The sequence below is a fragment of the Mya arenaria genome, chromosome 16 (assembly GCF_026914265.1).
Source record: "Mya arenaria isolate MELC-2E11 chromosome 16, ASM2691426v1".
Taxonomy (NCBI): Eukaryota; Metazoa; Mollusca; class Bivalvia; order Myida; family Myidae; genus Mya; species Mya arenaria.
This window is the reverse complement of record NC_069137.1, coordinates 44812578-44839005: the sequence shown is the minus strand read 5'-3', so window position 1 is coordinate 44839005 and position 26428 is coordinate 44812578. Positions and strand designations below refer to the sequence as shown.

Genomic DNA, 26428 nt, shown 5'->3' with positions numbered 1-26428 from the left:
CCTGTTCTGTTTGTTTGTTTATTCTTTTAATAATGTTACTTTGCGTTGGGTGTTGGTTCGATTAAAGCGACACTCTTGTTAAAAATCAATACATATACATGTATAACAAACATGAGTGATAAACCTTTATCTACTTACTTAATAATTCTTCTATGGAAAATATAACTTACTGATAACAAGATTGTAACCGTGTACTTAAAAGCTAACAAAGGCAAAATAATGAGTGATCAAAGATTTACCATGAAATTCTATCATCTCATAAGGTAGAATACCGTGTTTTCTGCATCTTTCTTTCAAATTAAACTCAATATCCTTCATAAGAACCATTGTTGTTTTTTACATGTATTCATCATTTTTGGTATACTTAAACAATTGTATTAACTATGGTAAATCTTATTTGGGTGTAAGAGTGCTTCTTTAACGAGACTGAACAACTCCAGTTGCGATATAATGCTACCAAATGCATAGATTTCATCGATATCTTTTTTACTTCACATACATCTATAAAATAGGCTTCTAAGCGCAAACTCTGTAAGTTATTTGTATACTGATAATTATTTTTTAGGGAACAACACAGTAGTTATTTACAAATGTTAGGCTCCCAAATAGACAAAACGCTATGAGATGACGCATAGTTAAGTTTATACTTAAGAGGTGTTTAAACGGTTTGCAACATTATATTTTAAACTCAGTTTCACAACAACAACAATGTCTCCGTACATGAGAGACGGGGTCCTGGGTGGGGTTGGGGCGGGTGGTGGGGGAGCAAAAGAAACAGGCGAATAAGCGAAAACACAACGGATTCCTATGTTGTACACTGTCAGTAAATGTCGGTCATGTTAGGTCAAAGGTTTGTACGCATTTTTTTAAAATAAGATTGAAGGGACTAGACACCAGATGATACAATTGCAAGAAGAAAAGAAAATAGTCGAACACTTACATAACATTGACATCGTTTATACATCGTATTGAATCTAACTTACTGATCTATCACATCGCAAACGACACTTGCATCTTTCGCAGATTTTGCGCATTTTTTAACTTCGAAAGTATGCTTATTAATGACAGGCTTTGATAAATTACCGCTTCAAATGGCCCCATTCAGGAAAGGATACTAACACATTCATAAGTTTACAAAATGTTACCATATTTTTAAATATAATTCTTTCAAGAAATATATTGTATATATGTAGCATACGTTTATAGACCTAAACATAAAGATAATGCTACTTATCTTTATCTAAAAGTAAACATATTGGATACTCAACAACACTGCTAAACGAAAAGCCCTCTTTTCCCCTGTAAGTAATCACTGTTTTCTCTCCTGCACCTCTTATACCATCCAAAATGCTACCCCTGTGTACCCTCCGTTAATACGGATGTTCGGTAGCAGTCAATCGTTTAGTCATCATTCGATTGTTCATCGTAAGATGCGAATCGGGGATCCCAAATTTCTATCTATAAGGCATTGAAGGTAAATTTCGGCAATATCTGTCTCTAAAAAATATAAAGCTATTGTTTTTGTTAAACAGGTACTATGTTACGACTGTTTCTTATATAGGGCCAATTTAAATTCGAAACTGTGCTAGAAACACCCTACCTTTCAAATCTGAAGCTAAGCTTTAAAGCTGTACTCTCACAGATTGAACGTTTTCACACCTTTTTTGTCTTGGAACGAGAATTTCTTTTGCGTAAATATCTGCAAACTAATGGTAAAAGACTGCTGACTAAAGATCCGTCCCAAAATTGATGTTTTATGCATTTTTCTTAGTAACGGTTTAAGCCATAAAACATTAAATTTGGAATGGAAATATGAAGATCTGCGATCTGATTTTTTGTCAGCAGTCTTTACTCACTGGTAAGCAGATATTTACGCAATATTTTCCAATTCCAAGACAATTTTTTTTTTTTAAAAAATGGAAAAACGGTAAATCTGTGAGAGGGCAGCTTTAAACCTGATGTCTGCAACCCGGTGTTAATCAATCTCCAACGCAGTGTTCTCAATAATTTACATTTCATTTACCAAAATAACCTTTTTTTCTATTGACACGGGATTTTCATGTTGTGTGCTCAAACACCTTAGCGATGTATATTCATGTGTTCGTTCATTATGCTCAGACCAGAGTTTCCCCAGATCAATGGCCTATGTGAGGTTGAAGTGATTCCAAATTCCTACCACTCTGGCAATATTCATGTTAATTGAACATAAACTCGTGAATGCCTCGAACATGAGCCATCACAGCATATTGAGGTATAAAGCAATGCTCACATGTTAATGTGCTCAAACCAGACTTTTCCGAATACAATGGTATATTTGAGGTTGAAGAGATTCCAAATGCCGACCACTCTTGCATAGTGGCAATAGCCATGATAATTTTAAGCAAACGTGTCAATGCCTAGAACATGAGCCATGAAAGAGTATTATTATTATCTATACTTCACATTATAGGCCCTGAACCTAGTTATCATTACACTTTCTGTTAAGGACCTCTTAGTCGAATAATCGGGTCAGTTCGTCCCAAAAATGGCTTTTGCAGCAGCAAAGTTCAATTTTCGAGCTCTATTTTCGGCTATTCAGTACAGCAGCTCCAGCGAAATAAAATTGATCATAAAGTAAGCCTCGTGGCCTAGTTCATCCCTACACTTATCGTTATGTCCCCGAGGTAAAATTTTTGGGTCAGTTTGTCCCTATCCCGCATAGCCTGCCTAAAATCCTAGGGTATTCACATGTGCCATCACCTAGGGCCAGGTCTCGGCTACACAGTGACATAGGCCCCTATAGGTCCCCTTGCTCGTTTCTGCGAGAACGAGCCTTACATGTATGGTAGGGGTCAGTAGGGCTTATATTGCCCATATACGCACAATGTTGGGCTAAGGACGGAGCCAGACTAAAATCCTCGTAGTATTAACAGTTTCCCCGAATGTATCACACCGCCAGGTAACCCTTGGATACAGTGCCATTGGTCCCCTTGCTCGTTTTTAAGGCATCCGCACCATAACAGTGTCTGAATATGGGCCAAATTGGCATGGGGGATCGAGTTCATGTCCCTATCCCGCATAGCCTGCCTAAAATCCTAGGGTATTCACATGTGCCATCACCTAGGGCCAGGTCTCGGCTACACAGTGACATAGGCCCCTATGGTCCCCTTGCTCGTTTCTGCGAGAACGAGCCTTACATGTTTCTTCGAGAATATTGCATGTCCTCTTATTGTATAGATTTTGATGGTGATACGGTGCTAGCACCGCATCACCGCGGTGATATGGGGATACGGTGCTACGGTGCTAACTTCACGCACATGTTTAAATGATATAAATAAGGAGAGAAGTCTTAAATGTAGGGTTGTTTCCGATTTTGTAATGGTGTGCGTGTGTGTGTGGTGGGGCGGCTGGGGCGAGGCGGGCCTTAGCTTCACTCCTTTTTTGTTTTATGTACAAAATTATGACAGATATACAAGTTACCTTTATCACGAAATTACGTCAATATAAAAATAGTGCGGACCTTAGCCTTATCTGAATCACAGTGGCTTGATGACAAAGGCTCATTTAAGTCACAATAAATGATTTCAACTAGCCAAAATGATATTTTATACATATTTGAACATGTATATCACCAAAATAATACATTGCCATAAACATAAAATGAGATTTGACAAAATTAAAAATTCTCTATACTGTAATATTTTTGAATTTGAAGGAGAAAAAAAATAAGCTCAAAAGCACCATATCGTCCCCCCTCCCCCTCCCATCGTATTAAACTATTTCAAGTTCTGTTCTGAGAGAGGGGCGAATGTCAAAAGGTTGTGCCACTAAGTAACGCCTCCTCTAACGTAAATTTCTGGACCCGCCCCTGTTTCATACATGACTTGAGTGTTTTGGTTACTCATGTGAACTATTTTATTCCACCTTTCAGCTACATATCTGGCGGAACCCGCACTGACCGCGCCCTCAAGTATGTGGAGGCGAACAGTTTCACCCACGCCGCCGGCGACAGAGCGGGAGTCGCCAACATCCTCATTGTTATGACAGACGGCAAGTCGAACGTGCCGGTGGAAACCGTCAAAGAGGCTGCAAGCATTCATAGTCACTTGAACGCTAAGGTATGCACATGGATACAATCTTGTAATTCATCAGTCAGTTGTGACCACGGCCCCCAAAGGGTTAGCGGGGGCGTGTTTTTACCTTCCAGGTGGCTCCGCAGAGCCGATCGAAGGCGGTAATTTTGGTTTTGCGCCGAATATAGCGGGGAATCGGCCTAACCTAGGATGTCCCCGAGGTGCGGGGGCATTTGGCGGGCCGCAGCAGTTTGTTCCCGCAGGGCGGGGATTTTACCCGGGATTGACTGGACCGAAAGTCAAAGTCCCCGTTGTTCCCCGGACTTGGTGGTGGTGGTGGTGGGGGGGGGGGGTTACAATTGGCTGGTGCATAAAGAACTTTACATTTTGGGTCTTTACTTTGCAGCTCCAAGTTATAAAAACATTCACATTTAACTCGACATTGTTAAAGACATCAAAATATAAATAAGTATTCTAAAAACTTATGCTTTAACTGTTAGATCGCGGATTTCAGATTTTCGCGATCGGTATTGGATCCGGCGTGGACAAAGCAGAGTTGCAGACGATCGCCACGGACAGCCATCACGTGTTCGAAGTGAGCAGTTTCGATGCCCTCAACACCCTACAGGCCGAGCTGAAGAGAACAGCGTGCAGAAGTACGTATCGTCTACCTTAAGCTAACCTCAACACACACTCTTCACGGAACTTGGTCGGATTGTGTGTATTAATGGAATCTAGGTCAAGCACGAGTATGAACTGTGTTGGGTAAATAGTAGGTCACTAGGTGAAATAATACAAACAATAACCCGGTTTGCACTCTACAGTATGTACTTAAGTGTCAAACCGATCTTACTTAACACTTGACCAGAAGATTAAGAGTGGTTTATTGGTTATGTCCGATCACATACTCAATCGTTGCACATTGAACACCACGTTAACCTTTTAGATGCCACATTTCTATTCAGTTAAACATTGAAGGACTATATAAAGTTAAAGGTTAGATGACTATACAAAGTTCAAGGTTAGTGGACCATACAAAGTTCAAGGTTAGCTGACTATACAAAGTTCAAGGTTAGCGGACCATACAAAGTTCAAGGTTAGCGGACCATACAAAGTTCAAGGTTAGCTGACTATACAAAGTTCAAGGTTAGCGGACCATACAAAGTTCAAGGTTAGCTGACTATACAAAATTCAAGGTTAGCGGACCATACAAAGTTCAAGGTTAGCTGACTATACAAAATTCAAGGTTAGTGGACCATACAAAGTTCAAGGTTAGCTGACTATACAAAGTTCAAGGTAAGCTGACTATACAAAGTTCAAGGTAACCCCTTGGTTCAATGAAGGCTTACTACATGGTCCTAATGTTTGCGAGTTGGTTCCGCGGTTTTAGTGTATGCGCTGCAATGGATAAACAAACCAATATACATATACCTGGGATACAAAACAGTTAACAAACGTGAGCGCTTGTTAACCAGTGCAGATGTCATGCTGAGTAAACAGTAGGTCACAATGTCGTGTTTAGAACAATCTTGTTAACGTTTTAAATGCCATATTTTCTGCTTCAGTCTTGTTCATATTAATGAGAAATAACATTGATGGTGTGTTTGTATATACAGTTGAGCGATATAGAGACTCAATGACCTTTGAAAGTACAGTAGTCGTGCAAGCTAACGCGGCACTGTGCTCCTACCGTTTTTATAATATATCGTTTACGTATATTATAAACAATTCGGAACTCCCCGGAACCGGCGAAAATACCTCAAGCCTCAGAAAGTTTGAGCCAACCGGGAATGCTTACGTTCAGTATTAAGAAATCGGTCCTTAACATTCAGTTTGAGCCAACGGGAACGGTTAGACTGTACTTAATAAGGTAGTAAAATTATATATTAAAATTGCCCGTTAATCATAGTGTTCTAGTATTGATAAAAATATTTCAGTTGACGGAGCTTGGACAACGTGGGGATCATACTCCCCGTGCACAAAGTCCTGCGGAAGCGGCACTCAGTTCCGTGAGCGCTCCTGCACCAACCCGCGCCCGGCTAACGGCGGAGCAGACTGTACCGGAAACGCCAGAGAGAATCACGCGTGTAACACAGCCGCCTGCCCAACGGCACCTCCACCGACAACCACGGTTCAGACGCTCCCTCCAGCCACAATGGCTACTGGTACGCATCTGTTCAAAGTTCTCTGCATACGTGTAGGCTTGCATCCTGATACTCGCTGCTTAACCTTTATTAACGGTCTAACGAGTTGCATATTCGTTGAAAATAAAGGCACGTGCTTCCCTTGATCGACAGGGATATTCAAATATCGATTCTAACTGATGTTATGAAGACGAAGTTCCAAAAACTCAATGATCATTATAAACGGTAGACACTCTCATGCATTGCTCATTTTTAGACTATCTGCGCATGCGCGCAGGTAGTCTTAAGACCGCAAATTCCAAAGAACTACTTCTATTCCTGTCGTTTTAACCCATTTTTTTGTCTCAATGAGCTCTATGTTTAGCAGAATGACGACAAAATCATAAAAATAGATTAGTTGTATTGCGTTCCGAGTATGAGTTCTTGCGTGTTCGGCTATTTCTGCGCTGTATTTCTGTATCCCGGCGTTTTATTTTTAGCAGGACATAACTATTTTTATATGGTTGTTGGCAAAGTTCCTTAAACATCAAGGCAATAAAAGTTTTAACCATAAACAATTCATGTATACGAAAAAGTGCATTGTACATCTTACAGTTGTCGGCGAAAATCCTTTAACACGATGGCAATAAGACCATAAACAATACACGTATACGAACTCGTTTGTGCATCGTAAGTTGTTGACATAGTTCCTCAAAAACGATGGTTAGTATACCATAAACAATAGACAATCTCACACATTGTTCATTTTAGGTTGTGTTGAGCCCGCGGACATTGTGTTCATCTTGGACGCTTCCGGAAGCGTCGGGGCTTCGAACTTCCAGAAAATGCTGGGCTTTGTCAACACCCTGGTAGACGGGTTCCCGATCGGGCCCACGCAGACTCATATCGGACTGCTGACCTTTGACACGAAGTTCTACAACCAGTTCCATCTGAACAAGTACAACGACAAGACCGCCATCAAGAACGCAGTTACAAGCACTCAGTATGTTTTACTCATACATTTGTATTAAACGTTAAAATGACGTCACACTTTAATATGCAACCAAAAAAAAAATGATGATGATGATGATGATGATGATGATGAGATATCGCCTGAATAGTATTCATCATTAATTCACCAGGTACACATCTGGCACAACGCACACGGCTGAGGCGATCAAGTACGCCCGGGAGACGTCCTTCTCCACCGCCAACGGCATGAGGGCAAATGTCGCCAAGGTCGCTATCATCGTCACTGACGGTTCGTGACATCTGCTTACACTGATATATGGCTTAAAACTTGTGGGTTTCGATTGAGTTTAAAAGGAGTATTTCTTCATTTACTTAAAACGAGCGTTTGTCCATAATGTAAAAATAGAGAAGGTATTTGTCTACCAATCGATATATGTTGCTGCGTTAACATATCCAGCACTTTTATACTGATGATCTTCATACGCAGGCAAATCCAACAACGCCGCTGCCACGGCTTCAGAGGCAGCCAGCCTGCGCGCACATGGTATCACCGTGTTTGCGGTAGGTGTTGGGGCTGGCGCCCAACAGAGCGAGCTGAATTCAATGGCAACGGACCCGGACAGCTCCCACGTGTTCCAAGTGGACAATTTCAACAACCTCGCCAACATCAAGGCTTCGCTGTCACACCAGGCGTGTGAAGGTTTGAAGCGTTCAACGATCCTAATTGGCTTATTCCGTGTTATCTTAAAGATGCACTCTCACTCCCAAATAAGATTTACTACCAGTAATAATATTGTGTTTTAATATTCCAAAAAGGATGAATAAATGTCAAAAACAGTGGTTTCCTATGAAGGATATCGAGTTTAATTTGAAAGATATGAGCATAAAAGACGCTCTCTCTACCTTATGAGACTATAGTAGACCACAGTAAACCTTTTAGCATTCACCAATCATTTAATATTTGTGTGCTTTCTGATATTAAATTCACGGTTACAAGCTTGTTTTCAGTAGTTAATATTTCCCATAAATGCATTATTTAGTAAGAAGTCTAATGTTTATCAATCAAAATTTATTTTTGTTATACATGTGTATAAATTGATTTTGAATAAGAATGTCACTTTAATTATAACCATTGCATCACCTTTTAATTGATGATACTTAAGCTATGAAGTATTAACCTTTTTGGATGACAGTTAACGTCAACGTCACAGTAGGTACGCTCACATATACATCTCATGTTTTTATTAATATAGATTTTTTTAAATAGTCAAAGTGGTAACGTTGCCGCCGACGACGCCTGCTCCGAAGGCGGACTGCCAAGCCCAGGCGGACATTATGTTCCTGCTGGACTCTTCCGGTTCCGTGGGCTCCCCCAACTTCCAGACAATGAAGGGCTTTGTCCACGACATGATGAACAGCTTCAACATCGGGCCTAACGCCGTCCAGGTCAAGGCAGAGTTCTACATGAACACGTACCAAGACCGCCCGAGCGTCCAACAGGCCATCAACAACATCGCTTATCACTCCGGCTTGACCCACACTGGCGAGGCTCTCCGATTCATGCACACTGACAGTTTCTCCGCCGCGCACGGTATGCCAGTTGAACGTTTTTATGCCAGTTAATTGTATTGTCCTGTCCTCTCAGACAACATCATAAAAAGTTTGGTTTTCCACACAATGACAGTTTGTGTATTTCAAATATAATCACTGCGTCATATCAGCATGCAAATTCGATAATACTGCGTGCATTAATATCTATTTGCAGTCTGTTAAAAAAATAAAATCATAAACACTGAGATTAAGAAAAATAATGGAAACTCTATAATCGCTGAAGCCTAATATACAAGTAACCAAGATCCTTTTTAAAGCTGCACTCTCACAGATTGAACGTTTAGACATTTTTTTTTTGTTTTAGAACGAACCATTTTTTGTGAAAGTCCATGAAAACCGGTAATATAAGACTGCTGCCAAAAATTAGATCGCAGATTTTTTATATTTCAGTTTAAAAATTGATGTTTTATGCATTTTTCACAAAACATATATTTTCGAACGGAAATATGATAATCTACGATCTGATTTTTTGTCAGCAATCTTATATCATTGGTTTGCAGATATTTACGCAAAAAATGCTCTTTCCAAGACAAAAAATAAAAAAAAAAGTTGTAAAAATGGTAAATCTGTGAGAGTGCAGCTTTAAAGGCACATCGATCAATACAATACATGCACTAAACGAGAAACTCATTATTAAACTATCGGCATTAGTCAATGTGTAGGTAACCGACTTAAAAATCATCTTAAAACGATAATAAATTACAATATAACATGTTCCCACACCAAGGTGACAGAGCCAATGTACCCAACATCGCCATCGTGGTCACTGACGGACAGTCAAACAACCCGACCCTCACGGCTGCGGAAGCGAAGGCGGCCAGGGACGCCGGCATAACCATCCTTGCCATCGGTGTCGGCCACGGTGTGGTGCGGTCGGAACTCAACGAGATCGCTTCTGACCCAGACAGTACCCACGTTTTTACTGCCGACTCGTTTTCTGCCCTGAGCTCCTTGAATGCCCTCCTGTCTACAAAAGCGTGTGAAGGTGACGATCTAAACATAAGTCTAAACACATAAACACACTGTATAATGAGTCTTCGGTTAACAAGTGTTTGCCATGTTCACTACCTTTCTATCTCTTGGTGATTGAAGAATAGTTTGTATAATGGTTGTGTATTTTTGAATGGTATTGAATTCCAAGGTTTTCTCTAGCCGTTTTTCTTATATTTTCATATAAATTTTCTTTTGTTCAATACAGTATCGAAACCTCATGCACAGCCGCATACCGCCCCTAACTGTGCGGCCAAGGCCGACGTCGCTTTCATTCTCGATTCTTCCGGAAGTATTGGTGCCACCAACTACCAAAAAATGCTCCAGTTCGTTCGTGACGTCACATCTAAGTTTGACGTCGGTCCAGACAAGGTGCGCATTGCAACGGAGATTTTCAGCGACAGAACATTCCCACAATTTAATCTGAACAGGTAAATATTGAGATTTGAAACATATTTGCCCGTATGTTCCTTGTTCAGATGTTTACATTCACCTCGACAGTCCGAAAAAAATATGTCCGAAAAGAATATCCGAATTATATGCACTCGTCTTCGTAAATATGGGTAAGTTTTGATAACCGCGATTTAATTGCACGAATAAAATGAATTCCTTGCACGGACTGAATTGATAGAGAACACATTATAACGTGAACACTTTGTCTGGTATTTTGTGCCTATAAAACCTTGAGTCTGTCTAGCTGGTACTCTCGTATTCAAAAAAAAAATGTGTTAGGGGCGTTTACTACAGCCCGGGTAAGAACTAACGACACTTATATTTAGTGGCATCTATGTTTTATGAACACAAATTACCAGGTAATTCCATTTGTCCAGGTATACGACCCAGCAGCAGGTGGACCAGGCCATCGCCAACATCCCGTACAAGCAGGGAACCACCAACACGGGACAGGCTCTCCATGTACGCGTATATTAGTATTATCACGTCCATGTTCAGCGTTTAAAGTCATATATTTACCTTCGCCTAATATTTTGTATAGAAAATACAGGGTCATATTGTATATCCCGCTAGCGATAATGACGCTATTGTTTATTTCAGCAATTCGTTCTGATTGGACTCTGATTGACACGAAAGAAGTTATATAATTAACATGACTTGCTGCCTTCTTTTTTCACAATATACCATCACGCACGGTTATCGTAAAAGTATTAATTTTTATGTCATTTAAAAGTTACTCTGGGACATCGGCCTTAATATAAACAATCACATAAAATGGCGTTGGCATAACGGTGTTGACGAGATAGGGACAAAGCTCTGTAATTTGAAGACCATTCCGGTAATTATGGTGATAATTATATCATTGCTGTTGCTGTTGCTGTAGTTGTAGTAGTAGAGGTTGTTGTTGTTATTTCACACCCGTTCGCCTTTTGTGTAACAGGACGCCTACACCACGATATTCAACCAGAACAACGGTGACCGTCCTGGCATACCCAACATCGCCATCGTAGTTACAGACGGACGGTCGACAAACCGACCTAACACTCTGGCTGAGGCACAGAAACTTCGCAACTCTGGTGTTCAGGTACAGCAGTTTTGTGGAAACAGTATTCTTCGTGTAACCTAAATGTTTTGTTTATTGAAGATACTCAGCTTTGATGCGTTTTGATTTATTCTATATCGCGAGTAGGTACGATTTTTATACCCCACCTGTAGGCAGTTATTTACGGGGTAATTCTGAAGACGGATTACATAAGATTTCACTATACTCCATTCCATATGTATTGTCAACTATCCTCTCATATTATTTGATTAATCGATCCCTGTATCTCGAAGAACATGTAATATGATAGACGGGCACCAAAGCACGTGCATCGTCCTTTTAACATTGATGTAGGTCAACTTCGTTGATGTTGTAAAAAGTGTATTGGGAACCTGAAACATCTTAGTTTCTATGATACAGGTGTTTGCTGTCGGTGTAGGTGGCGGTGTGGATACGTCGGAGCTAAACGCAATCGAGAGCGACCCGGACAGTTCCCATGTGCTTACCGTGCAGGATTTCAGCCAACTTGCCTCGATCACCGCCTCCCTCAACAGCCAGGCATGCGCCGGTAGGTTTTGGGTGCCAGTTTGTTAAAATCATTAGAATATAACCTACATGTTCAGCCAATGGAATTTAAGATAGGCAATCATTTAGTTTTAGGCTTAATCATTAAGAATTTCAACTTTCGCGGGTGTTTAAAGGTCCGCCTACTGCCGCTCATCCGATACACTCTCCCTGCGTCAGATTTTGCGTTTAAAATGTATCAGCCAACGAGGTTGTATTCTAAGTCACATAGATAGCCTGAATTAAAATCTAATTGATTAAGAAGGGCTCGTTCGCGACGCTCGTTCCGCCTATTCTTAATCACAAGGATTTTAATTCGTGTCATTTAACTATTACTTATGAAGAAGAATTAACCGTGTTGATATCTTTTACAAATCCAAATTATATAAATGGTATTAAAGTATTCGAATGACAAAAATAGAAGAAAAATAACAACTGTTTAAACTCGACACTAAATTTTGGCGGATGGGTGACTGACTCAATACTATCAAATCATTAGCGATCCCCCCAACTGGCCAGACAGTGATGACAACGATTCCTCCGCACGCATGCCAGGACAACTTGCCAAACTGCAAAGCGTATGAATTACCCGGGGTGTGCACGAGCTACGCCGAGTGGTCGCACAGCAACTGCGCTGCAAGCTGTGGCTTCTGTCGTAAGTAATAAATGACTATATCATGTTAATATGTACATTTAGAGTTATTGTGTTTAATTTAGACCTTTTGCGTACACTTTAAAGCTGCACTCTCACAGATTGACCATTTTAGCAAACTTTTTATTTTATTTTTTGTCTTGTAATTTTATGCGGAAATATCTGCAAACCAATGATATAAGATAGCTGACAAAAATCAGTTCGAAAATTAATATATTATGGCTTAACGGTTAAAGAAAAATGCATAAAACATCATTTTTTTGAAATTAAATATAAAAATCTGCGATCTGATTTTGTATCAGCAGTCTTATATAACTGGTGTCAATGGATTTTCGCAAAAATTGGCTCGTTCCAAGACAAACATAAAATAAAATTAATGTCAAAACGTTTAATCTGTGAGAGTGCAGCTTTAAAGCCCAATGCCGATGTCCAAGACTACACAAATGAAGTGCACCGCCATCGAGCGTGTTGTATTTAATACATTCTTGTATATATACTATCTAATATCATGTAGGGAACATCACTAAGACTAGATTCACTTTTATTTTTGATAAAATAAACACGCGTATTTACACTGTATTATAAGTAATACCAAAATTTGAAAACATAAGACGTCTTATGAAAGTGACATTTTTATTCAAAATCAATACAATCACATGTATAACAAACATCAATTTTGACTGATAAACCTTTAATTACTTACTAAATTATACATTTATAGAAAATGTTAACTACTTATAGTAAGATTCTAACCGTGTATTTAATAGCAGAAACCGCAAAAAAATATTAAATGTTTGGTGAATGCTAAAAGATTTACTGTGATCTACTATAGTCTCATAAGGTTGAAATACCGTGTTTTATTAATTAAGCCCGGTATCCTTAATAAGAACCATTATATATATATATATATATAGTTATATATATATATATATATATATATATATATATATATATATATATATATATATATATATATATCTACTTAGGGCATTAAGGAGACCGTATGTATTTTACGGCATTAAGGAGACAATTTGTATATTTTTTGTTTTATACTTTATTTTGCTTTTTTGTTGATAATTTAGTATTGAAATGATCATTTATTATGTGTACAAGATTTAGGCTTCTTAAATTAATTAACAAAAAATATACGTAATTTGCGGTCTCCTTAATAATTTGTAAGTATGTTGCAGGTTTTAAGGGGACAGGTATATATGTCGAAGGGTTTATGGAGACCAGTGTATATATTATATTATTTTTGAGGCATTAAGGGGACCATCCATATTTTATGGCATTAGGGGGACAAATTATATATATCTTACTTTTGACAGTGAAGGCTCCCGTAACCTTAAGAGACAACTTTGTAATAGTATTTTTATATAATTGTGTGTAATAAATCCACAAACAATGACCGGTCGAAACGGGAGGACTGCAAATTTCATAGGATATTCATCGGAAATCTTTTACAGACCATCTCATTCATTAAATGAAATTCAGCTTCAGTCACTTGGTATGTGTACCGTTTGATAAACAAAAAATATAATGGCCAGGGGCGGATCCAGGAATTGTCGTTAGAAGGGGGCGTTACTTAGGGGCGTTTGCAGGAGGATTGAGGGTTACTCAATCAAGAAATTTTTAACAATTTGTAGTCGGAAATGATGCATTATGTGCGTATTTATTTTCTTCTCATATATTGACACAAAAAGTAAACTTGGACGATTTTAAAGACAATTGCGCCCCCTTCTCAATCCGCTAGTGAATGGTGACTTAATATTTGATATATTATGGTTAAATAGAACTTTCAGTTGAATTATATAGAAACTGTAAATGCTAAATACAAGTTCTGTGCTTGTAAAAACAATAAAAGTTTCGTGTGTCTGTTAACGCTTGAACAGTTAGCTCATGATAAAAGAACATTGTTCATTGGGTCCATTGTGACCCATGGAAGTTTTATTTATTAAATTCCAACTTCCCCTTAAATTTTACTTGCCTAAAACTTTAACCGAAGTCAATCAGGGGCCATAACTTGTATTATGGTGTTATGTAACCTCATTGGCTGATGGTCCTGAACAATTGTGTGAAGTGTTTTAAGTCAATTAGATGAAGGGTATAGAACGCCTTAACCAATAGGCTACGGAGACGGTTTTAATGCATGTACTCAATTGCAGATTCAGGGGGGGGGGGTCGGTCCCAGCGCGCGCGCCGTCCCCCACCCCTTTGAATCGTCCGTTTATAATACGTTCTCAGTCAATATCGGGAAAAAATACAATATTAAGATAAAAATGCACTATTTCGGACTATAAATTAGGGGAGTCTAACCCCCACCCCGGTTCAACATTTTAAGCCATTCAATTTCTGTTCTGAGGGAGGGGCGGATGTGGAAAGATTAAGCCCATGAGTTTCACGTACCCCTTCTTAAGTCAATTCCTGGATCTGCCACTGATATCTGTAATCAGATTTGTTGTTTCATAATGTTATAGTTCCTTTAAACAGTTTAAACCTTTTATGGCATCAAAATAAACAGACGCATGTTCAGTAAAAACATTCTCTGTATACAACGTTCTCGTACTCCAGAGCGATGATGCTATGCATTATATTTATCACCATCTGACTGACTGAGTAACTGCCAAAACTTTTCCGTTTAAAAAGACTCTCTCATGTTTTGGCACCAAGCATATTTTTCCTCGTAATGCATCTGAAAACACTTACATGTATATTTATTTTACTCCTTGGTACTGAAATTGCAGAAATAATAGTAACCAGGTTGATTTTCTTTTATACTTCAATTGCATTTTACAGTAAAGTATTAAAAATTAATCTTGTTCAAGTTGGGAGCAAGCACATGGGGGTGCAGATAACACATAGAATAAAAAACGGAACGCTTATCCACTCGCCCACAGGGACTCATACTAAGGTGTTGAATATTTTAACCTTAATGGAAGTTATTGATTTATCACGTGATTATGTCAATCAACTGATTGTGCAACAGCCTTTTGTTGAATCGGGTTAGTAACGCATTTCAAAATTTTGGACTTCAAAGACTATATTTTAGCACATATCAACATTTATTGAAGGGTTTCAGCCATCAATAGCTTGGCTTTAACACTTCGTTTGATTCGCCATACTTTATTTCGTAATAACAATCTATAAAATCCAAGTAAAAGATGCATTTTCAAAACATTCGCTTATATTCACTCAAAAACTCATGTTCGAAAGATATAAAAAAAAAGTATGTCATAATCATATCCTCTTTAGCGGCTGAGTTTCTTAATATATAAATCTCTTATAAATTTGCCAAATAAAATTCAACATGGGTAAACAATTATAACAAATAACGTATTTTATGTATTGCAACATATTTATAAAAAGATAAAGTCAATTGAATCAAATGAACATTTTCAATGTACTTTCTTTCTCGCGGAAAGTGGACATTTCATCTTACTCCAACAAGTGTGGGGTATGGTTGATTCTCTTCGTGACTGAAATCAACTTTTTAAACACTTGGTGCATTTCAAATCTAGTCCATATAAACAGCCCCTTCAGATTCTTTGACGATTGCATTTCCATGGGAGATCACTGCGTATGATAAACATACAAGTGTTGTTTAGCCACACTGTGGTTTCAATTATGTCAGGGGCGTAGCTACCCCTCTATTCATGTGAATTCATAAATGTGCTGGGGGGTTCAGGGGCGTGCCCCCTCAGAAAATTTTGAAAACCATGGTGCAATCTAGTGCATTCTGGACGTTCCGATGTGCATTATTTAGTACTGGAAAATAACCTATTTTAGATTCATGTAGTCAAGTTCGCATACTGCAACTTTGGTTGATTTTTTTGTCAGAATCATGTGGATTCAGTGGCGTATTCACGTATAGGCGGCTACACGCCTGTATGATGTGCATATGAATGTATAATTTGGTTTAAATGATGCATCCTTAATGTAACACCTCCTTGCTGCTACACCAATAGAAACTTCATGGGATGTTAATAGTAAAAGAACTAGCACTGACGTTCCCATTTTTGTCTGAGTCATTTAAATAATAGATAACAAATTACAAGATAAACAAATTTGTTTTGACTTCTTTAATGAATTATATAAAAACATTGTACAAAGATATCATGACACTTTAAAACAATAAGTATGGTTGTCAATTAAACAGTATGCTAGCTTTAAAGATTTAGGCAAACCATTGGAATTTTACAGCGGTCTTAAAAGGTGTATTTAAAGCTGCAATCTCGCCGATTGATCGTTTTGACTACCGGTACTCTTTTATTGATCGTCTATTAATGGAGTATTTTTTGCAGAAATGTCTAGACCCAATTTTAAGTGATATAAGACTGCTGAAAAAAGATTAGATTGCAGTTCATCATATTTATGTTTAAAAAAATGATGTTTTATGACTAAAAGCATTACGAACAATGACTAAAAGCATTACGAACAATTTAATGTAAATGAACTTTTCGGCAGTTTTACCAAACATTTTTGATTGGTTCTATCGTGAATTATCTAATATGACTGAATTAAAGGAATGATAACCAAATCAGCCGATTTTGAGACAATTTTGTGTCTAAACTGACAATCTGTAAGAGTGCAGCTTTAAGTGTTGATCTAAAGCTTCATATACACATTGTTATATTGTCAATAACTGTTTAAAAGGTCTCATGTACTAAATAAGATAATAATTTTCATAATATCTAAAATTGATTAAAATAAATAAAGTACCATTATACCTATTTCTTAATAGTGCCGTTTCTCATCTGACAATACCATTCAAAGCCATCATTTCAACTATGAATTTATTTTTAACTTTCAACTTTTCTATAGCATATGCAACAAAATATACCAAAAATACAAGCCATGAACAATATGATTGTTCAACTTGCATTATCTTTGACCTTTTGATATGACCATTTTCCAGTTTTGTCTATTTGTAAGTTGTGCCCTGAAGAATAAAGTATGACTGTATGAATCAAAAACAAGCAATAAAAACACTAAAAATATACCCCAATCCCTGTAATTTCTAATACAGTAGTAAAATCAAGCAATTAAACATTTAGAGCTGCACTCTCACAGATATACCGTTTCCACAACTTTTTTTGTCTTGGAATGAGCAAGTTTTTGCGTAATTATCTGCAAACCAATGATAAAAGATTGCTGACAAAAGATCAGATCGCAGATTTCATATTTCCGTTCGAAAATTAATGTTACTAACGGTTTAAGAAAAGTGCATGAAAAACATCAATGTTTTAACTTAAATAGAAAAATCTGGGATTTAATTTTTCGCAAAAATTGGATGGTTCCAATCCAAGACATAAAATGAAAAAGGTTGTCAAAACATCTAAAGTGTGAGAGTGCAGCTTTAACGTTTGAAAGTAACTCTGTTTGCCTCGTGCCCCTAAACAGGGTTTAATTATATTATATGCCCAGTGGGCTTGTCCCTGTATATTTGATTGTATGATTGCAGTAATGGATACTGGTCTAATTATCTTCTGACAATTTTTCACCAATTTTAAAGAATGAGAAAACACATATTAAGCTCATATAACGCTGTACAATTTAATCTCATTCATTAGGTTGAGAAAAATTCCCTAAAAATATTAATTGTGGAGACATATCTTATTTAAATACATACAGGAAATGGCGACATCATTTACCCTTTAGTATGAAAAAGGCAGTTTCCTGATATTTGAATAGCGGTTTTTTATTTAAGCATCTCAATTCATAGTATGTATCAAGTTTCAAAGGAAACCAAATCATTGTAACGATTGTTTTCAAAATAGATTCACACTCTTGATAAACTTCTTTTCCTAGTTTCAACTTTTGAGACTTTTTGATGAGCCTGCACCTTCCCCCCTCTTGTGCAGTGGCTTCAAGCAATAAAGCTACCAGCTCAAGTTGCACAGCTGGTGAACAAGACTGCTGATAGTCGGCAAACTGCACACTTTATGCCATGATAAATCACGTCCATCGACTTCCAGAATGAAGAAATGACGCAGCACAGAATTGATTTCAATTGGACCTCTCTGTACTTTCATCACCTTGTTGTAGTCAAAGACTATGTCTTAGTGTGCAGTGCGGGATCTTGAGAAGCTTTCTGCTCGTCTGATGAAGTAAGTTTGGCAGAGTGTGACACTCCTATCTACTCATATGGCTAGACACCTGTGATCTATGTCTTCTTGTGTGTGCCCAATCATCACCTGAAGAGAATTTAGAGGAAGTTAGTGCTTGCTAACAAGTCAATGTGACAAAACAAGGTCTTTCATTTATGCCACCAAGAACTAGTATTCCAAGTTTCATAACTCGTATGTTAACTCAAAGCAATTGAGCAGAAACTGTTTGGTAATTAATTTTAAGTCACTGCTTCCACTTATACTGCAAGTAATATTGAACGTGAACCGACTGACCCAAATGCAATTCTAAATAATTTTTATGTGCAGAAACCTTAATCCTATTGACACAAAAGTAATCCAATTGTATGTCTTCACAAAACATTCTACAACAATATTTGTTCTAACTTATTGTTTGGACACTTACTGAACACTTTTGGTCTGACTTTATAATGCAGCTGGTGAAAATATTAAAAGTCCCTTAATAATGGGCTTACAAAAACATGAAAAAAATGTATTTGTTTAAAAATTACAAAGGGCCATAACTCTTACAATATTTAAGTTTGTATTGAGCAGAATAAAAGGCTTTGCCTAAAATACAACCTTAAAACTATATTTACAAGTAAAACAAAAAAATCTACAAATATGTTTTTAGTATCTGGTTTTTGAGAGTGAATGATCAGAAGAAAACATCACACATTCACAATCATATTAAATAATTTAGTTTTTTTTAAATTATATTATATTTCAAAAACACTGCAAAAGACAAGACACTTACGTTTCAATTTCTTGATTTAATACAGTGATGATTATCAATTCTTATGAAGGGAGATGGGTCTTACACTCTAACCAGTGCAACTTGCATGTTCTTAGTTGCTCAGTTATTACCTTTCTTAAAATTCTCCTCTTGATCTGAGCCACGCCAAAATGATGGGAGAAGCATTTGTTTTTCAATCAGAATGTATAGCACCTCTGTGTTTCTGTTTGTCTCCTGAAATAGTAAAAGTTTATTAATAATAATAACAATAATAATAATCAGTGACTTTTATTGAAATATTTTCACCGATTGTGCCTTGCACATTGGGGAACAAAGTTGACTTCTGAGGAGAAGATTTTTCAGTATAGACATATAGCAAAAAATAGCTCCGCACCCTGGAGCAATGTTTTTTTATGAATCAATATCCAGTGAAGAAAATTCATACAGGGTATTGCAACATATTTTGCTTCAAATGAAGACTTTTAACAAAAATAACTTAACTAGCTCTTCATCATATTAAATAAATATTAACACAGTCTATGCCGCACACGGAGCCCCGCATTTGATCTTTTACCAAAGTTTGATTGAGAGTTTAGTTTCACATCGACAAGTCTTTACTGGTCTATTAAAGCTGCACTCTCACAGATTGAACATTTTGAAAAAGGTTATATTTTTTATCTTGGAATGAAACAATGTATGCGAAAATGATGACAAAAAAATGTCTTTAAATTCCCGTCAAACATGTCCGAACCAAATTCAAACTATGGATAATCACTGTCATTCACGATGAAATTCAGCACTTCTTGCCCAGTATATATACCCTTACTTTAAGCAGAAGGCAAATTTAAACACACACATTTGTCCGAAATTTAATCAAACTTTAAATGGTAGTAGGATTGTCATTTGTTCACATAATTTTCAAGAATCAGGAAGTGGGGAACATTATAAAGCCATTTAACGATACAAACAAGACGATTTTCTATTGAATGTACAATAGTAGTACCGGGGTAATATGCAAATAGTTATTATCTCAAGAAAAGGACATCAAGACCAGTTCATTTACCAGTAGCATCAGACAGTCAATAATGGTTCTGAGTTTAAAGAGCATAATTTCCATTTTATTGTTAGTTTAATCATTATATATTTAACACCAGTTGTGAAGAAGGAGTTATCATTATATAAGATTATATTATCTGGCAGTGGTTGAAAATGTAAAGTGAGACCAGTTTTTTACCTGTTATTGAACAAACTGTTATGTTGGCAGGACTGTCCTCCTCAGCAATGAAAAGAACAGCAATGACTGGCTGGCACTCTGTAAAATGGCGATTAAAACATTTTGTCCTATTAAAACTGTCCCTTTCTAAACAATCCATCAGCAATATATATAAATGAGCTGCGCCATGTGGAAATGTATCTTGGGAAGTTTCCATTCCATGTAATGATGTCATAAAGATGAGCAGAAGACATTACTTACTATGCAGTAAAAGTTCTTACTTTAACAGTAAAGATATCTTTCTCTGAGAAAATTTATCAAAGTGAGCTCTTTTATGTCATGTTTCTAAGTCTTGTACACATCTATGTTACATATATAAATAATAAACAGGAATAAAATGAGGAGTTGTGTACACACTTATTCCTCCTTATGTACTGTGTAACTCAAGAAAAACAATCCATAATTCTAGTAAATCTCTAGAATTCCCTTACTTTTCTCGCTGTACAAAAATGAATGAGGAGTTGCAAACAAGCAGGGCCATAAAACTTTTGCTATTTAAACTGTACCGCAACAGCAATTTAAAGACAGTGATACTCATTGATGGAATAGGCACTTAGACAGCTACATTTTCTGAGAAATGGAGATCAGACTAAATTCTCCAGAGATAATTTATAGATTTATTTGAAATAAAAAACATGTTACAGTGTTTGTGTTAAACTTGTTACTTATCCCTGATTTAACACAATCATTACCTTCAAAATGGTGATAAAATAAAAACAAATATACCATATTAAACACTGTTTACTATCACATCTGTACCCCCCCCCCCTTCTTACATACTTAAGCGGCTGTTACCAAAGTAAAGAATGAAAGGTCCACAAGGCCAATTATAAACCATGAACCATGAGAATCCTGTTTACTAATTTGATTTTAAATCACCCAAAAGGCTTTCTACACATAATGGTTCCTTAATTTAAATCTAGTCTCCAAAGGTGTCACAGTTGTGATTTCATTGAAAGACTTGAGATACGTTATTTAAAAAAATGACGAAAGGAAAGCTTAAACGCAGAAGCCTGGCCGGGTATATGAGCCTGGAAATAAATACGCAAAAGCTCACCATGCTGCTAAGGAGTCTTATATAATTCCCGGCCCCAGTTCAGCTGGAGATGTTGATTCCACACGGCTGGAAAACCGGCCCGGTGCACCCAAGCTTCACCATTGGCAGTATCTGCAAGAGGAGGGTGTAAATCTGGGAAAACGCATTTATAATCAATTTGCGAAAGTTCTTATCCGTCATAAGTAGTGAACATGTATGTGGCTTATAGAACATCTGAAATTAAGTTTAATGAAGGAGACAAAGTTCGGTCTGGGATCTTAACCTGGATTTTGATGCTGAAATTGTAAGGGCCGAAATCAGAACATCCACTCCCACTCACACTCCAACCACATTCCCGTAAGGGACACTCAAATGATCACTTGAGTGGAATATGGGGAGTGACACTCAAGTGATCTGTTCGTATTCACACGCCTCGCTAACACTCCACTTCATCAAGTGAGCAATACAGTATATAATTATACACGTATGTTTACATGATCATATCGGATTATCTGTTTGACTATGGTGATGTTTACATTATACATTGTAAACATATGTTTATTTGAGATTTGAGTACCTTATTGTTAGTTATAGCAACAAACAAATGATAATAAGTGTTATTCTGAAACTGAAATTTACATTTAACAATTGGTTAATAAAAATAAACGTTTTGGGTTGTAAATAACTGTTGCAAAATACGTTTAAATGCATGTTTTTTGTTGTTGTCGTTGTTGTTGCTGTTTTAAATATGTAGCCGTTTTCCATTGTATCACGTAATTTAAATATGTATTCATATATAATCTTGCTTTTGTATTCTACATAAAGCGGTCTTGGGCGTTTGAAAATAATATATGGAAGTTGAAAAAATGGAAGTTGAAAAAATAGCAGATGGATAGAATTAGCGAATGAATCTACTTCTTATGGGGAAATAACACCTCGGAGTGAAAAACAACTCAAGAAATGTAGGGGAAAATGGATGAAAATGACGATAATAATAATAATAATAATAATAATAATAATAATAATAATAATAATAATAATGATGATGTTGATGATGATTTGGTGGTGTTGGTGGTGCTGCTGCTGGTGGTGGTGCTGCTGATGATGTCAGATGATAATGAAAATGATAATAATAATAATAATAATAATAATAGTAATAATAATCCAGCTGAATGTAGGCTGGAAAATACATATCAATTCCCTTACCACGCTATGAAATGGCCTAGCGGCGTCAAGTTAGCAGCCTGGCGGCCTAGCCGCCTCATGTGACTAGCGGACTAAAATTGTTTCCTATTCCAAAGCATTTTATATGCGTTCTTTTCTAAAACAATGATAAATTAAATGTCCTTTTCATAAATCAACATCCTTTAGCCAATATCAGCATTTCCCCCTTTTCCTGGGCTTCTGGATTGAGTTTTGGGGATTTTTAGGCCGCCAGGCCACCAGGCCGCCAAGTTCACGCTGCAAGACCGCTCAAGCGTGATGTATTTTGCATAGGAAAACAATTATTTTAGCATTGATTTAGACGAAAACTCATATAAAAATGCTCTGAAGTAGAAAACAATTTAAGGCCGCTAATGTACGACTAAAAACATTGATTTATCATATTTCCCATTTAAACCATTGAACCTTGAAATAGATAACAAATTTAGGCCGCTAGTCCGCCAATCTCACGCCACTAGGCCGCTAACTTCATGCCGCTAGGATGCTAACTTCACGTACCTTTAGCTGCCTGTCTTTGCAGCCATTGAGGAATTGCAAACATCAACATTGCTGGGGGATCAAGATCATTGCGAAACAAAACAAATATATGATAGGCGCATCCTTTTGAATTTGTTTTGTTTATAGATGGCCACGTTATTGAATGAACATGTACTTCAATGGATTATCCCATTCTCTTAAATATTGTCTGGGAACGAGCATGTCCCTTATTTGTTCCAAATATTTGATATATTTCATCTTTTCTACTTGCCATGTACTTTTTTCACATACACTCATTCAATTCCTATTCACAACCAATCCTCAAGGGCAGTTCAAGTGGCCTAGCCGAGCACTCACAAATGTCCCACTCACGCAAAACACTTGAGTCTCACTCACACCTGTGAATACAGATATACCTTTCACTCGAAAATATCTCGACCGTTATGTGATTACAGAGGATTAACTCATTGAGTGTGAGTGAGAGTGATTGTTCTGAATTCGGCCCTATGTTTTGTTCAAATGAAGTATAAACTTACAGTGAGTACAGAGATATCTTGAAGTCCAGATTTATCGCTTACCTGATGTTCGTAGGGCTACAATTGAGAGCTTTTCTGTAAATTGCAGGAACTGTCCCCATGAGCCTATTGTCTGTTAGGGGAATGGTGGCTTAGGTGATTGGTGGTACCACTCTGCATTTCTTATCCACACAAAACACAGTGTATCTGAAAATGACAGAGAATGGCCATGCACTTATGAAAGCTATGCTAGAAATACGCCGTTATGAGTGTATCAGATGACATTTCCACACAGAAATTGTGAGGCCTCCAATACAGCAGTACTGACATCATTGACGAAAACATATATATCTGTCATGGAGCTATGCTGGTTCTGTGGCGTCAAAACCACTGCAACTGGGCAATTCACTAGAAACATCTTTTCAGAAAAAAGAAACAACCAATACTGGGTAGCCTTTGTCACCCAGTGAACACCCAGAGCATCTTGTTACTTTGAGCATCTATTTAGTTAGAAGTAGCCACATTAAGATATCAAATTAACAAAAAAGTGTATCCGTAAGCTTTGAAATACTGAACGAAGTGCAACTTTGAGGGGGGCTGCGAGCAAATATTGTCAAGGGCAGAAATCTCGCAGAAGTTTGAAAAAGATTATGCAAAGCTCTAGCTTGATGATTTTGGCCCAATTTCAAATTGTTACTCAGTAACACGGCGGCGTAAATTTAATCTAACATCAATATAGTTACACAGGAAAATAAGAAATAGCTTTAAACTCTCTAACATTCATGGCAGAGTGTCTGAGTATCCAGTATGCCAACCAGGACGGAGAATATGTGAAACATGCACATACACACCTTTACAGCCCAACATTTGGTTATGGTTTCACAGTTATTCATTTACACAAACTCACAATCAATCAATCGATCAATCAATCAATCAATGCACACCCACCTGGAAAGGTACGACATCCTTTGGAAGAGATGAATCTTGCAGTCTGGTAGAGATGTGGTGTTCACTAATTCATGTGGCAAATTATTCCAAGTTGAAACTATACGATTGCTGAAAGAATTTTGACGTAATGACAAATCATTTCTAATTTAGCATGATATATATATATCTAATAACTATTGAGTAACATAAATTATTGGCTTGTTACTAGTGAGAATTTGAGTAATGTCTTCCAATTGGTGTCTTGGTTGCTGTGCCATATACATCCAGGTTCGAACAATACACTTAACGAGGTGCTAAGTGTACTATTTATCACCTTGTTAAATGGTGGTTACCATATGAGCAATTGATTTCTTGACGGTTACGAATTGACTGACAAAATGGTTACGAAATAACCAAGATTCAGCAGTTACGAAATGGTAAGGTTACGAAATGACCAGATCCCCGTCAAATGCCCCTGGGGACATCCTAGGTTAGGCCCATTCCCTGTTTTCAGCGCAAAAACAATAACCACGCATTCACTCAGCACTGCCGGTCCACCTGGAACGTAAAAACATGGCCCATTTCCCCTGCTATCCCTGGTATAAACAAGACCTGCCTGGGGGCCATGGTTACAATTGACTGGTGCATAACTGTGGCAGAATAAGGGAAATATTTTATTGTTGCATTTATTATCAAATATGAGAATTTAAGACACATGCAAAAAGCCACAATACGAATTGGTGATAGTGTTCGTTCTGTTCTGCTATTTAAAGGTGGTGAGAATGACTAATGACATGACATTGACGAACAAAATGTAAGGCATTTGTATCATTTCGTCTTTTATTTATTAAAATCTGAGATGTTAAGGGAGCAAATCCCTTTTTAGATTGGAACATACCAAATAATAATAAGCGACGATGTAGTGGTAAACCAAGTTTGTTAGAAATCAATCGAGTTTCTCCAAAATACAAGCAAAAATTACACCGGATGTTGATACTAGTGATTTAGTTTCGGATGAACAAAATCCGGATAAATCATTTGCTTTTCATCCAAAGGGTGGACGATTTATACTACTGTACAAAAGTCATAAAAATAAACGAAAAAACGTTGAATATGTATTTTAAACACTTACCAAGTTACCATTCTCTTTCCGTAAGAGATGAACGCCATACTGCATAATTGCACGGAGATGGTACCACGGAGATACCCGAAAATTTCCGTTATATTCCGGAAAGTTAAATTTCTGTATACTTGAAAATTTGGATGTTGATGGTACACGAAATATCGAATTTCCTTATTTCTGTATTTTATGGAATGAAACTTCGGGATATTATACAATAGGCTTTAAATAAAGTAAAACAAATAAAAAATGCTTAGTATATAGCTATTTTTGACCAAAATTATGATTTTTTCCCTGGTCGCCTTAATAGCTATTTTTATGGATACACAAATATACACACACAAAAGTTTAAGAATATTTTTTTTAATATTAAAAGATAATAAGATTTAAAACAATGAAATGATCTCGTAAATAAACATTCAAGCTTATCAACTTACTGTCAATGGACATTTTTATTGACATTTGATACATCAAATCTGGACTGAAAATATTAAGGAGACCAATTTTTGTCGCCTTAATCCAGCGGTCCCCATAAT

The 26428-nt window shown here is 37.1% G+C and overlaps 1 protein-coding gene and 1 long non-coding RNA gene across 3 annotated transcripts; one reads left to right on the top strand and one right to left on the bottom strand.

Annotated features, from left to right (window-relative positions):
• Nucleotides 1–3916: 3916 nt before the first annotated feature.
• On the top strand, nt 3917–11327 carry LOC128221691 (cartilage matrix protein-like). Its single transcript, XM_052930291.1, has 11 exons — nt 3917–4097; nt 4567–4708; nt 5990–6217; nt 6947–7178; nt 7318–7436; nt 7635–7847; nt 8415–8738; nt 9486–9743; nt 9957–10179; nt 10579–10663; nt 11142–11327. The coding sequence occupies exons 1-11, from the start codon at nt 4020–4022 to the stop codon at nt 11325–11327; spliced, it is 2088 nt and encodes a 695-aa protein (XP_052786251.1). The 5' UTR covers nt 3917–4019.
• Nucleotides 11328–16369: 5042 nt separating this feature from the next.
• LOC128221287 (uncharacterized) lies at nt 16370–26428 on the bottom strand. 2 transcript variants are annotated; one of them, XR_008258940.1, is made up of 7 exons: nt 25671–26428; nt 24794–25330; nt 23909–24052; nt 21651–21761; nt 20555–20632; nt 19452–19554; nt 16370–18653 (listed from the first exon to the last, which is right to left on the bottom strand). It is a non-coding gene; the product is annotated as an uncharacterized LOC128221287 (long non-coding RNA). The 2 variants fall into 2 exon arrangements; XR_008258939.1 differs by having other exon boundaries at nt 16371–18653; nt 24794–26428.

What these genes read in the sequence shown, in the direction of transcription:
- LOC128221691 (XM_052930291.1), top strand. Translation starts at nt 4,020, where the DNA reads ATGACAGACGGCAAGTCGAACGTGCCGGTGGAAACCGTCAAAGAGGCT. An exon ending in GAAGAGAACAGCGTGCAGAA is followed by an intron (nt 4,709 to 5,989) that starts GTACGTATCGTC and finishes AAAATATTTCAG; the next exon opens with TTGACGGAGCTTGGACAACG. An exon ending in CGCTATCATCGTCACTGACG is followed by an intron (nt 7,437 to 7,634) that starts GTTCGTGACATC and finishes CTTCATACGCAG; the next exon opens with GCAAATCCAACAACGCCGCT.